At 42.4% G+C, this 14420-nt stretch overlaps 1 protein-coding gene and 1 long non-coding RNA gene across 5 annotated transcripts in view; both read right to left on the bottom strand.

Annotated features, from left to right (window-relative positions):
* LOC146517286 (uncharacterized) overlaps positions 1 to 14420 on the bottom strand; it is an 85685-nt gene that overhangs the window by 30408 nt on the left and 40857 nt on the right. The window lies entirely within an intron of this gene.
* The window catches only part of ttyh3b (tweety family member 3b), a 32430-nt gene that overhangs the window by 8818 nt on the left and 9192 nt on the right, over positions 1 to 14420 (bottom strand). For 3 of the 4 annotated variants that reach the window (XM_085161639.1, XM_085161638.1, XM_085161641.1), the window contains exons 3-13: positions 12973 to 13169; positions 7266 to 7377; positions 6967 to 7187; positions 6214 to 6309; positions 5982 to 6054; positions 5776 to 5851; positions 3492 to 3547; positions 3298 to 3390; positions 3118 to 3210; positions 2652 to 2788; positions 765 to 938 (exon numbers count right to left, since the gene is read on the bottom strand). In XM_085161639.1, coding sequence (XP_085017765.1) covers positions 765 to 938; positions 2652 to 2788; positions 3118 to 3210; positions 3298 to 3390; positions 3492 to 3547; positions 5776 to 5851; positions 5982 to 6054; positions 6214 to 6309; positions 6967 to 7187; positions 7266 to 7377; positions 12973 to 13169 — 1328 coding nt within the window. The remainder of the gene's footprint in view (positions 1 to 764; positions 939 to 2651; positions 2789 to 3117; positions 3211 to 3297; positions 3391 to 3491; positions 3548 to 5775; positions 5852 to 5981; positions 6055 to 6213; positions 6310 to 6966; positions 7188 to 7265; positions 7378 to 12972; positions 13170 to 14420) is intronic. The other variant, XM_085161640.1, reaches the window with a different exon arrangement.

Genomic DNA, 14420 nt, shown 5'->3' with positions numbered 1-14420 from the left:
AGGATTGATGACAATCTGGAGCTTGTCATATTCAACAGATTCAACTACCATATGAGACTGTGTACCTATGCAATGACAGCTTAGCTATGGCAAAAAGGAAAGTAATGACTGGATGAGACTTCCCATCTAACTTTCAGGAAAAGCTCAAACCAAACCCTGTGGTATACTTTGGAATATAGACTCATACAGGATTGGTGAATGTGGTCCTTCGATGGTCCAAAAACCTCACATTAGCACATGTCTTACTTTCTGGTTTCTTTGTGGCTTGAAAACCATCATTCTTCCCTTTGCAGCAAACACTGCATTGTGTTTATTAATTGTGCAGAGATATATGCTTACTTATCTTCTCTACTTCCTATTATGAACAAGCAATTCAGTCCTGTGCCAACAGCAAGCATGGTGCAATTATTAACTTAAACTATGCGAGTGCAAAGCTGAATTTTTGCTAAAATCATAGACTTTAATAGGCAGGTTGGTTGTATACAGCAAGCAGCTGTTTTTCTTTTAGCATCTCAAAGATGATAAGTACTAACTCACTGAGTAACAAATATCGCTGACAGTGTGTTGCAGTCGACATGCAAGCCATACATATTTTAAAAAACTATTTAACAGCTTTTCTAACTTATCATTACCACAAGCAGAAAGCACTGCTGCACTTCTAGCCTAGATCACATGGTGTGGGGGGGGGGGGCAAGCATCAGCTACCTATTGGCAGGCAGTGTATGATCCTGCTAGCCTCCAGCTAGTGGTGGGTGCTAACTCACATGTATTCAGTGACGGGGGCATTGCTGACAGTGTGGGCTGTAGCGGGCAGGCTAGCTTCGCTACCGTAGCTGGAGCCACAGCTGTAGAGACTGGGCATGTGAACGCGGTACAGGTTATCGTGCACCCCGCCACGTGAGGCGCCCGACTCGTCCTCTCCGTCTTCCTCATCCATCCTTCAATTGGTCGGGGTAAGGGCCAGGCACGAAAGGGCATGATGAATAAGAAGGGGGGAGGGAGGGAAAGGTACAGGGAGAGGGAGATCCGAGAGAGACAACAGAGTGTAAACAAGTGGTTGAAGAGGAGGTTAGGAGAAGGGGGAAGGTGTACTTGTACTATCAGGAGTTCCCCGATATTAAAATCTGGGTCAGGCTACGCCCTCCGGCCCCAAAGCAGCTGGACAAGAAGAAAAGGAACATTGGGCAGCATTCATCTACTAAACAGACCCACCACAAGTGCAGTGAGGTCCAGAGTGGACACTTTTATTTCCCTTTATTGCTATGTGTTGTTAAGTAATCATCAACTGTAATAAAGTAGCAAACCCTTCTGTATTCCATGTCATTGGTAGAAACATGCATGTCATTTTCTTCATGCAGTCATCCACTGTTTTGGCTGAGAGAGTTTGCTCCTTTTATTAACAGGTCGCATTGTTCAAACAGTGTCCGATTTCAAGAATGTCCTTTTATATAATTCATGCATCTCTGTGTGCTCCATGAAATTAAAGCAAAAACATCAGGAAAAAAAAAGATAATATGGCTGGTTTGGGCAAACCATTTTCAGACAAAAAAACAAAAAAAAAATGGTCAAAAATGTAAAACAGCCAGCAACGTAACAAAATGAGGCATCAGATAAGATACGTGCTGATTTGGAAGTTGGATGAGAAAGAGTTTCAATTAAGGTATAGAGGCAGGAAGCTGTATGATGAATAAATTAGCCTAAGGCCTGTGTTAACAGAGACAATAAGCTACAGGTGTTGTTGCCCCAACTGGCCACCAGATGGAGACGTGTTACTCATTAAACCAAAATGGAGTTTGCGACACAGTCAGTCTTTACAGGCAAGAGACCCAGTGAGCACTTGTTCTGAGAGATTGATTATTTTTCATACCTGTTGGGTCATACACTGCGATTCATGGCGATTTATGCCCGCAAACAGCAAGTGTAAAAGGAAGCAAAAGCAAAAAACTATCATGGCACAGCTGTTTCAATATTCAAATCCTTCACCGGAGTGACACGGTCACTGCGAGCAAAGTCTACCTGTCTCTTTCTCTGATTTTATCGCAGAATTATTTGCTCGTTTGAATATCTGTTTGAATGGTAGCGGTGGTTAATCTGACCGTGGGGGTCATATGCATCACCATTCGTTGAAGCCCAAAGCATTTCCAAATCAGGACACAGGGGAGAGGAGGAAGGGAAAGAACATAAGGAGGAAGTGGGGCACGGAAACAAACAAACAAAAAAAAAAACTGTGGTGATATAAAGTCTAACACGACACTGGTGCTCCAAGTCCAAAGAGGAGAAAAGAAAAATGAGAAGTATGTACAAACATACAAACAATGTTCAGCCACACCGGCAAACGATAAAATAAACTGTATAGATGCAAAGATGGCAAGAAGATAGTACAGAGTACAGAGTGATACGACAGTCTGGGAGGCAGGTACACTTAAAAAAGAATGACATGCATGGGCACCGAGTCGATTCTTTATGGGTCTTCCCACTGTTATCGAGACCACCAGCTGAGATCAGTTAGACAGTTACAGTAAGATGTTAACGAGCTAGTGATGTGTCAGTCATTAGTTAACTGAAGAGATGGATTTAAGAATGTAAAGGCTCATGTAGGTGTGTATGTGTGTGTGTGTGAATGAGAGAATGTGAGGGTGGGTGTGTGTTACCTCTTGCCAGGCCAGGTGTGCGGCACACTGCACACAATAGAGGAGAACATCAGAGCAGTGACAAAGGAGAAGAGAACCAGGTAGATGAGACCCTCCACGCCATCATAACACAAGCCAGTCAGTGCTTGGACGTAGTCCTACGAGGAGAGGTGAGTAGAGGAGAGCTTTGGCCCTAAAGTACCAGTCCTTTAATGAATCAATTCCTTATTTACAGTCACACAAAGGAAAACAAAAAAATAAAGCTACTGTGCATGTTTCCACCACACGAGGAGAGGAGAGAAATCGCAGGGGATTTCTACTTCACCATAACCTCTGAAAGCCTGCGCCATGATCTGGTGTGCATCTCAACAGAAATGTAACTGCACAGCCTAAAACGGTGTCAGCCGTGCCATAGAGTCACCGCACACGTCTACTTTGAGCTTCAATTACGGACATTATCTTTACCACGACACACCCTGTAACTCACCATGTGCAGGCTGCGACAGTCGACGAGAGCAGTCAGCTGGTGCAGGCCCACCTCGGTGGAATTCAGCACAGACTGGATTTGCTCGAGATTCCCCTGCACACGCAGAGCAAAGGTTACACATGTATGCTCAAATATACTGTAAATATCTGCTCTTATGTACATCTAGACACACAGACACACCTTGGTGCTGGCAAAGTCACGTGCTGCTGATCTCAGTAACTCTGCCACATCATCCTGCATCTCCACCAATGCTTTGTGGCTCCCCGACAGCCTCTGCAAAAAAAACAAAAAAACAAAGCAAAACAGCCTCGTGAAAGGAAGAAATTGCAGAAAAATGAGTTCCAACGATGCAACAGCAATGACAAAGACCTCACCTGCTGAAAGGGGTTAATCTGTCCAGAGCTGCAGGTCAGGTAATACTGCAGGATATCTGCGAACATGCCAGTAAATTCAGATCACAATGACGATGGGAACGTTTGGAATGCACAGTTTCATTTAAAAACCTCACGTGTAAAAAAATATCCAGTATAAATCTATTGAGCCATGATTGCAATTCTACTCAGGCATAATTCAGTGTGTGTGTTAAAGAGGCAACATCTGTGCGCTACAGCAAACAGACAAAGCGGAAACAACTGACAGACAAACAGAAGTCATTAGATGAGTGAAAGGAGGCGAGCGAGGGAAAGAAATGGAGACAAAGAAATGGAGCAACTGAGAAATAAAGAGGGATATAACAGGATGGAGAGATAGAACAAATGCAATAAAATGAAAAACAAAATGTAGTCAGGTTTTTTTTTTTTTTTTCTGAATCTGAGACAAGCCAAGGCAGAGCGAGCAGGGAGTACAGGGTTGCTGATGCATTGCAGTGAGCACAGAGAGAGAGTGAGAGCTTTTAGATACCAGAGTGCCAATCAAACACAATCCTGCTGGATACACACACACACACACACACACACACACACACACAAACACACACACTTGTTTCTTTAAATAGCAGCAACATGTCAGGGTGAGATTCAACTGTCAGTGAGGAAAATGGACTCTGTTTGAGACGTTTCTGCTCACACTATTTGTCAATATGCTGCATTTGCATATAAAGGGTCGTACCCTACATCCCTTTACCATAAAATGTTCAGGATTTATAATTAACAGAGAATTTCTAAACATGACAATCCCCTCTCCAAGACTTCTGGATCCAAAAGTGTCGCATTCTTTCTTTAAATTCTGATATTTTATTTGGTGAAAACCAAAATATAATGTGGGCTGCTTTTGTCTTCAAGCAGCATAAATAACTGTAAATATTCTTTTATCCGGGGATTCCCAAATGGTAGGCCACAGACCCCTGGTGGGGCTGTGATGAAACTGCAAGTAGACAGGAAAAATTTTGATAAATAAATGGGAAAAATTATAATATAAACTATAATTATGTGTGATATATAAATAATATAAATTTGAAAAAAGAAATATCACTATTTGCACAAAGCCACCAGATTTAAATTTTTTTGGGGGGGAAAATCTGACATATTTTGATGGTTAACTTCCCTTAGACTTCATTAATGATGTAAAAACCATAATGGAGATGTGGCTATCGCATGCTGCAACTAAAAGTGTTAAATGAGAATCAGCTTCAACAAGTAAATCGTTAGAAGATAAAAACGAGTAAATGGAAACACAGAAACACTTCATGAGCTCGTCTTATGACCACAGTTGTGGTTTAAGGTTTGGACTGCACACAGATTTACAGATTTTGAAATAGATGGCAGTGGTCTACAAGACTGGAAAAGGCTGTTTTAGCCCTGTAACACTTCATGCCTATCTTACCAGCACTTTTTAGACACACTGCAGCCAATGCCAATACAGTTGGATTATGGATCAGTCACACAACAATAGAAATAGGATAATAACCTCCTTGCCTTATGATTGCTGTTAATTTAGTTTTTTTCTTTATTTTTTTCCTGCCACAGGTCAAGCGTGCAACATCCTAAGTGTCTCAGCACTACTTTCAACCACAATGGGTCTCGACAGGTCGTGTGTCTCCAAAGAATTGCGACCCAACTTGGACTGACTGCAATCCCTCTCAGACAGATTGGCAAAGCTGTGAAATTAATATAATTCATAAACACAGACACGCTCACAGTCTGAGTCAGTCTGCGCCAATGAGTGTAACTCGTGTGTGATTATCTCTGTCCAACAGAAGACTCGAATGCACTGGTTGTATTTCTATATAAAAGCAAGGTTACAGACAACCTGTCATGTTGCAGTTAATTCACTGTCCTGAAGAAACTACATCACATCTATGAGGTTCTGGCTGGACTGTAAGTAAATTTCTGTGCATGTAGACAACAACAGATATCCAATTAGCGTCGATATATATCAGTTAATTGCTGTTAACAGATTTGACCTCATTTCCAACTTGATTCCATCCAATCGCAACCTGATGGCACATAGACTCTGTCTTATTGCTGTTTCATGCACCAAAGTTGCTTTACAGAGGGCAACTGACTGCAAGTGGTCACAGACCTGGTCCCCATCTTAAAAGCCATCATTTCAAAGCCAACAACACCGCAATACAATTTGTTAAATTCATTTTATGATTATGTGAAAGAAGCACAAAAGGTTTTGAAAAAAGGCCAGTGATTTATTTTCTCGTCTCCATACCTTGGTTAATGACATCGTTTTCCTTGGTCACCCTGGTGATGTAGGTATCGGGAGAGACGCAGAAGTCGCTGGCTGACTGTGGGGGTCGAGTGCACATGACACATCAGGCTACAGTAACGTGCTGAACAAACTCACTCGAGCAGTGGGTAAAGATTACATCACTGCAGAGCCGGAGAGCTCAGCAGTGTTGCCATGGTTACACTTACAGCAGCGACAGCCAGCTCCAGGCCCAGCGATCCCCAGCTGATGATCAAAGTCAGAACACCCAGCAAACACACTCTGAAGAACAACCCCCCCCCCCCAAAAAATATCTTTTTAAAGCAAGATTCAGCTTACCAACACGACATACAGGAGGCAGTCTCAGCACACACAGAGGCACGACACAATTTGATCTGTCCAATAGGAGCAGGCTTTGGTGTGTGATGTAAGGTAGCATACCCAATAAGAGTGCCTCTAGAGTTGCGTATCAGTCCAAACAGCACCAGAAGACAAATGAGAACATCAAAGAGCAACAGGCCAAGGTACCCCAACCACCTGTAAATAAAAATAATTATCACACTGTTTCATACAAACATACAACAGCAAGCCAAACAGATACATATGCAATGCAAAGGACAAGCTAATTAAAGCTTTACTAGAAGACCCGACACGTAACAGCATCACAATCTGTTTTTTTTATCAACCACTTTTTCTGTCATTCTCACTCGAGCAGTGGGTAAAAAACAACAAAGCAGGTTAACATGAACAGAAAAAGAGGGATGAAAGCCATTCACACTTAAAGAATGAGATCAGAGTACCCATTCATTCACAAACTACTGCGAAGGATACAATCTCCACATGAATATCTTTTAAGGGCTCCTTTTAGCATGAATCTCAGCCTCTCCCTTTAAAGGTGCATCATGACATTGTTGATCCAATGTGTCTGTCAGAGAAAGCGTGTAGCCTTCATTCTGGTTAGAACTAGAACGGGTTATTTTGCCTTTTCTTGCTAACATTCGTTGAATTCTGCTGTTGTGCACCTAAAATATTTAAATTCTGATTTGATTTGATGGAGGATATGACCAGAACATATGGCCCATCATCTGTGGTTTTAATAGTTTAACCTTACAGTATAACACTTTGTGTACGAGAGAATGTAAGAGTAGTCTTGAGTCTGAGCCAGAAACAAAATCCATGCTGGTCAGTAGTTACCTGTAAAAGTCAAAGGCCTCCGTTTTACGGGCCAAGTCCTCCAGGGAGATCTCAGTATTGGACCAGAAGGGAACATCAGCCATCAGCCTCACCAGCTCATCCAGCTGTCCCTGGAGCTTCTGGACGATGGACACATAATCTGTCTGATCCTGGAAGGCTGTCTCTAACTGGACCAAGTTCTCCTCCACAGTCTGGTTTAAGGCTAGGGCGCTGTCTGAAACCTAGAAAGAAAAAACTGTCATCAGGAAGGTTTTCCATAAATAAATAAATAAATTTTTTGCAATCAGTGGACAACTCACCAGTTTCTCCACTCCAGACACGGTGCGGTTGGCATGACGGAAGGAGTACGCTAAACGTGCGGCTCCATCACTCGACTCTCCGTTTCCATAGAATCCTACGGCTATGCCAGCGCTAGGAGGCAGAAAACAAGACATCCCACATGTAAACACAGCACATAATTTAACCTTTAAATTCATATCATACAGAACTACCCGCTGACAGTTGAACTGCTGAGTGCAGTTGCTCTTTCAACCAGCAACAGGCGACATTGAGCACTTTGGCTTTTTAGCTTTGGTGTCACCCTAAAGCCTCGGGCAAGCACAGGACTACCAGGAATGATTCACACACACACACACACACACACACACACACACACACACGGAGCCCAAACAATAATTGGGTCAGCAGACCGCAAATAATATGATCCTTCTGCAGCTCTGCACCCACGTTCACACATTACATATGCTGCAATATTTGGGGTTACTGGCCCCCAACTTTCCTTTATTTCAAGCCCACGTCCTCCTTAACCATGTTCACGCTACAACTAACCCATCGCCCACCCAACACCACCACCATTACAGAGATCTTCTCCACTCTGTGTTTTGTCACTCCTGACCCCTTTTCCCCGACATCCCCCCTCCTCACCATGCTTTTATAGCCTCACTCAGCCTGTAAAAGCTCCTGCGCTTCCCTGCCCTCCCCTTGTATGCGTGTGCCCGACTGTATGCTTTTGTATTGATGATGCTGTCTGCACAATAACACCAGACAGATTTGTAGAGAGAAATTTATGGCCCTTATTACAGCAATTCATTCTAGCCCATTAGATTTTGAGTAGCCCCTCTTACAACAGGGTCTGCGCTGTGTGTGTGTCTGTGTGTGTGTTTCAGAGCTTTATGACATACATGACAGTAAACCGCAAACACAGAAGAAAAACAAAGTGGTAATAAAAACAAGCACAGTGGCCCTTTAATGTGCTTTGTGCATTGATGTACCCACTGTCTACTTCATCAGTTATCATTTCCCCACCCATCCCTGCCTCCCATCATCTCACTCCATCCTCCATGTGATCTCAGCTTAAACAGTCAACCACCTCGCTCAGCCCCTATTTACACATCCTCTTCTTCTCACCCAACACCCATTCTGTCCCTTAGTTCCCTTTTATCCCTCCTTTCCTCTCTCCATGAGTTTTATCTCCCAGGTTTTAATACCAGCTGCTCCTATCAGGAGATTGCATAAGCTTAGGATATGAAACAGATAGAGCTCCTCCTTTAAGGCAAAAGTTGAGAAGTCAAATAAGAGACAGTAAACACTATCCAGCTTAGTTCTGATAACACAAACAACCTCCAAACGGGAGAATACAAATACGTTACTAGAACATCTTTTTGCCTTTTAGGAACAGCAAGCTGTTCTGAACGAGGTCGCCTCAAAGAAACTGCGCTCTGTTTAGTTTCTGCTTCAGTCCACTTTCAACTGAAATGAACTGACTTCATGAGCTAAAAATGCTTTGTTCTACCTAAATGAGCACACTTAAGTGCAGTCAGACGGAGCTCAGCAGATAAGAAAGTAAACGCTGAATACAAAGCTGGGTTATGATTAATTCCAGTGCAAACAGATTCACTGCAGTCCAAAATAAATGCATTCAGTTAGCAGACAGCATTCTGACAATCAAAACCGCTACTAACAAAGCAGCTGATGACTATTAAGATTATTCTGGGGGATTCACCAATCCAATTCGTGCTGGCCAGGCCTCCTTTCTGACTCTAATTTCATACATTATCAGGGGTGTCAAACTCAAATACACAGTGGGCCAAAATTCAAAACTGGAACAAAGTCGTGGGCTAACATTAATATTTATTGAAAAAAAAATCTTCCTCTAGATATAAGAATGAATCTTTTCTTATGGACTCAAACAAGTTTTGCTGAAAAACTGAATATGGAACAAGCAAAGCTTAATACTAAACAACATATATATATATTAGCTGTATAATACCAGTAGGCCAGCTCTAATAGTAATTTGGTATGGCTTCGCGGGCCAAATGTAATTAGGCTGAGGGCCAAATTTGGCCCGCGGGCCAGAGTTTGACACCTATGATCTACAATAAGGTCATCAAAAACATTTTGATTAATCAAAATTGATACAAAGTGTATGATACATACAGGGTGAGTGTCATAGTGCCCGTGGTTTTTATTAGTTTTACTGTTTTCTCCCTCTGTGTGAGTCTCACAGATTCTGTCATCTTGTTCAGCGTTGCTGTCTTCATGTCTCGTCATTAGTTATTTGCCTCTACCATTTTTACTTTGAAGGTTAGTTTTCTCGTGTGCCTTGTTTTGGTTTTACTTCCTGCTTTTGTTTCCCTCCTTCGAGACGGTCCGCTGTTCACTGTTTTCACCTGCATCTAGACACCGATCAATGTGTGTCGGCTCGTCTGTTTGTTCCCTGTTGTTCTCCCGTTTGTTCCCTTGCTCCTTGTTCTTTTGGTGCTTCTTTATGGATTCTTGTTTACCTTTTCAGACTGGACTCTGGACTGGGTTTGATCTGACAGTAAATGCTCATTTTCTATTGCTTTCCCTGCCTCCCTCTGTGTCCTGCTTTTGGATATTCTCACTAATATTATATGAGAAAATGAGACACATGGCTGACTTTTTTTTTCAGCAACAGCCATTTGAGCTATGCATATTTTTTTGATCCTATGATCTCTCTGTGTAATTGTTTTGATCATTCTACTAGATTCAAATTGCACAGGAATCCAGCCATTTACATTGATCCACAGTTCAGCAGTTCATGTTACCTTACCTGTTCTCTAAGTGTTTTTGGATATGCATTTTACAATCAGTTTCTCAGATACAGTGTTCAGTTCATTCTTGGCAGCCAGTTTGTTATTTGAGAAAATGTCTCAGCTAACTAATAATCAAATATGTTGATCTTTTTGTTTTTTGGCTGATCTTTTCACAACAACAGCAAAAACAAACCTAAAGCAAGCTACAGAGTCTCCTGTATAAACACACTACAGCTGCACACAAATGGAGGAAGCCCACATGTAGCTGGAGCTGAGCCAAAAATAACACATGATGTCATATTAAATTGTGGACCAACCAACCCCCCACCCCCCAAAAAAAAACAACGCATGGAACCGCACGCACACAAAATCACACGCAAATGCGTTCACATATACTCAGATCCATATTCAATAAGAAATATTACAGCTAATCATAACATATGAAAACCTCCAAAACAACGATCTTCAGCTCTGAATCACGCTAATGTGCGTACATGCACACACACACACTTATACACAAAGACAGCTTCCCCGACTGTATAATTCATTTCTCGTCTCTGCATCAAATCTGCTTCTGTCTCCATGGCAACCTTTCTAGGCCAGGAAGAAGGCCGAACAGAGAGAAATAATAAATAAAGGAGGAGGACTAACAGAGATGTAGAAATGGAAAGAGAGGAAGGAAAAGTCAGCAGAGGAGAGGCATAAAATTGATGAGAGGGTAACTGAAAGAGGAACAGTCTGTGTGTCTCTAAGCAGGCAGAAATGTGCTCGTCTGTGTCTTTGTGTCCAAGTAAGAGCAGAACCCACACACACTCTGCTATCTGTGGTCAAAATATCCTACTGCTGGGTCACTTGGGTTAAAGAACTCAGAGTGTACAAAGCCTTCAGAGTCAGATAAACACAAACACTGAAGTGTCACCACCTGGCTGGCTCCCACATATCCCACATGGGCTTCAGGCATGTGATACAGCAGCTGGAATGGTGACTTGCCACCATTGCCACCTATTCTGCATTTCACTGTCAGCTTCTTACCCTCGGCCTCTTTTTATTTATCTATTGTCCTGTCAGGGCGTGCAGCTGTAATAGACCTGCCAATTCTCTCATCAGGACTAGCTTACCCACCATGAGGCGTACCATTTCAGGCATTAACACTTTCTGGAAAGATTTTATAGCGCTTACAGTGTCATGACGACTTATCACTGATCTGCACACTTTTGTTATCTTTACTTTATATGTTCTACTTGGCTAGCCCCACATACACACATATGGTTAAACAGATAAACACACTAACATACACATGGCAAAGCAGATAAACACACTCACACACACATGTTGAAACAGAGCAGTGGAGAGAGGGGAAACGATCACGATCTTAAATAACTGGAAAATGCTGCACCTGAGTATAGGGAAGTCACTGTAATATGTAAAGAAACCAGTTTGAGATGATTAATTCAGCATCAGAAGATGGGTATACTGTGGTCATAGTATTTAAATGATGATCAGTTGATACTAAGGGGCCCAAAGTGTGCCAAGAAAACAATCTCCCACACCATTACACCAGCAGCAGCAGCCTGAACCGTTAATACAGGGATTGAGGCCAGCGAGCCTGAGTGAATTGTAGCCTCAGTTTCCTGCTCTTTGCTGACTGTAGTGTCACTTGGTGTGGTTTTCCGCTGCTGTAGACCTTTTGCTTCAAGGCTGCTTCAGAAATGCTCTTCTGTATACCTTGGCTGCAATGTGTGCTAAGACAAAACTAGTTATTAATGATAACTAATTCAAAAATTATTTACATGTTGACTGCATGTGTTTGTTGTACACATATAGTACAAGTAAGAGTCAAATAAAAAATCCAAAGTCATTCTGCTCATGCCACTCACTGCACCAAAGTAATGACGAGAGAAACTTGTTCTGATTGAGGAAAATTTAAACGTTTGCCTTAAGTCATCACTGCTCAGGCTGTTAGTCAAGCACTACAAGCCTGCTATCCCTTTTTAGTGGCACGCTGTACACTAACTGGCTGTATAACGCTTTTCTTAGCAATCCCCTGAGAAAATTTGAGTCCAGGGCTAGAGGGCAACTCTTCCAAGTGAATAGCTAATTATGCTGGCTCAGCCCTATGGGAGCATTCACACTTAACCACTGCCAAACAAAGGCATCCCTGACTTTTGTTTTGTTTTGTTTCTTTGCAGGATTGATGGTCTAATGCTGCGCTTCATTTACCTCCGAAGTCAGATGTCAAAGCAGGGAATGACATCACTCCCGACTTGACTGCGTTCAAGCCGGAAAAGAAAGGAAGGAAGAGGATTTGTTTTGCTCCTAGCAATGTAGAATCATCCATCTAGCAATACAGTATAATGTCTGTTTTTCTGCCCTTAAACACAAAGATGGAGCCTGGTTGGGTCTCTGTGTGTGACTTATTTAATAAGTCACAAATACAAAACAGTAGTAGTACAGATGAGAGGTTTTACAGTTTTTATGTGCACTTCCGCCAACATGGATTTTGAAGTAAAGGACTTTCTGAGCTGGAAATCCCACTTGAAGGGGCGTTCCAGTTATAAATTCAGTCTTGGAAGTCAACATTTCCAACTTCTAACTTCAAATAAAGTATTAGCAACACTGGCACTCTTAAGGCAAGCCAACCAAGTTGCTGTGGATACCTTTACATTAACGAGAGCTAGCTAGTGCTGGACCATTTGAATAAACGTGGCTGATATGGTGCTCGACATTCTGAACTTTTATCAACTTTTCAGCATAAGTAAAGTGAAGCAGCAGATCCACAATTCAGTTCAGCAACACACGACATTACTTCATTCAAAGTCAATGAGACACAATCCTACCTTACTCATCTTACAGACTGTGATGCAAAGGTAGATGTTGCTAAACGCACTCAAGCACAAACAGCTTCATCACATTGTACAGAAGAATCGATCTCATAGGAATAACGTCTCACCTGCAGACGAGTGTGGCAATGATGACGCACCAAGCGGTGCAGCAGCAGTCAGCGCTAGGCTGCTGGGAGTGCATATGGGAGTGTGAGGACTCATCACTCTTGCGCCGCCGGCAGCAAAGCCAGAAAGAGTAGAAAAGGAGGAAAATAAGGTCCAGGCCCAAACACAGCAACGCCACAGCACCGAGGAGCAAAACAGACTGAGGAAAGAGTGAGAGAAAAAACAAAAAAAACAATTAGCAAAAACAAGACATTTGTGATTTTTGTACAGTTTGTGTTACACGTTTTCCATTAAACTTTGTCTTGATTCATTCAGATGCATCGTGTTTGAGAGGTTTCCTTTATCACAGGGAAGTGGGCCATTTAGGATGTGGGTTAAGGAAGCAAATTAGCTGATATGAACAGAAACCAGACACACCGACAGACCACATGATTTGCCAGACACATGTGAATGTATTTGCAAAACTGTGTTCCTGTCTCCTGCTACTTGAGGCCCCCAAAATAGTGACTGTTAAATGGGCTTTTGATAGACACCATAAAATTTTTACCTTGTACTGTATTTGCACACCATAAAGCACATGCACACACACACACCTCCACGAGTGAGAGGAAGCGCTGCTGCTGGGGAGCTGTATGCGCCAGAGACCCACCACACAGATCACATACCCTCTAAAAGCTTTGAAGTGTAAAAGAGGGTGGGGGTGATGGGGGTAGACAGAAGGAGAAGTAGGGGGAGTCAATTTGAAACAAAAAAAGACACGCTGGAGAGACGTACAAGGAAGCAGATGTGAAAAATGACTGAAGTGAACTCTAAAAAAGGAAGAAGCCGGTAAAGACAGACACGAGAGCTGTTACAGCAGTTTGGCTGGGACTGATGAAATCTTTTTTTATCTTACACACACGCTGAAATGTTGATTTTTCTTCCCCCTCTGGGACTGTCTGGAAAAGTCATTGTACTGGAGGACCGTGAGGGACAATTACACGTTTCTGGAAAACCAAAAATCTCCACCTGCTAGACTACTTAAGGCAAACAAAGGAATCCTGCCACGGAGCTACATGGTGACAAACTGCAACAGTGCAACTCTGGGGACCCTTGATGATAAACACAATGGGACTCCACCTCCACAAACACTTCCTGACTTCCCAAGATTTTAAACTGCTGCTTTTTTGCTACTGACCACATGTTTTTGCTGATTTCCAGACGGCAATGCCCTTACATCTTTAAGCTTATTAAAATATATCAGGAAAAGCAATCTCTGGGACAGTGTCTCTCAACCCAACAGGATTCGTGCAAGGATTAGAAGAGCAAAAAAAGAACACACACACAAAAAAAACAGACAATCACTGCAGTTTTGAAGGTCTTCTTCCTTGAGCCTCTTAGAATGGTTCCAATGAAAAAATAATGGAGAAACATGAACATCCTCCTAAGGATTGAACCAGCTATGTGTAAA

The sequence above is a fragment of the Neolamprologus multifasciatus genome, chromosome 6, assembly GCF_963576455.1.
Source record: "Neolamprologus multifasciatus chromosome 6, fNeoMul1.2, whole genome shotgun sequence".
Taxonomy (NCBI): domain Eukaryota; kingdom Metazoa; phylum Chordata; class Actinopteri; order Cichliformes; family Cichlidae; genus Neolamprologus; species Neolamprologus multifasciatus.
The sequence above is the reverse complement of the archived record's forward strand: the minus strand, read 5'-3'. Positions and strand labels throughout refer to the sequence as shown.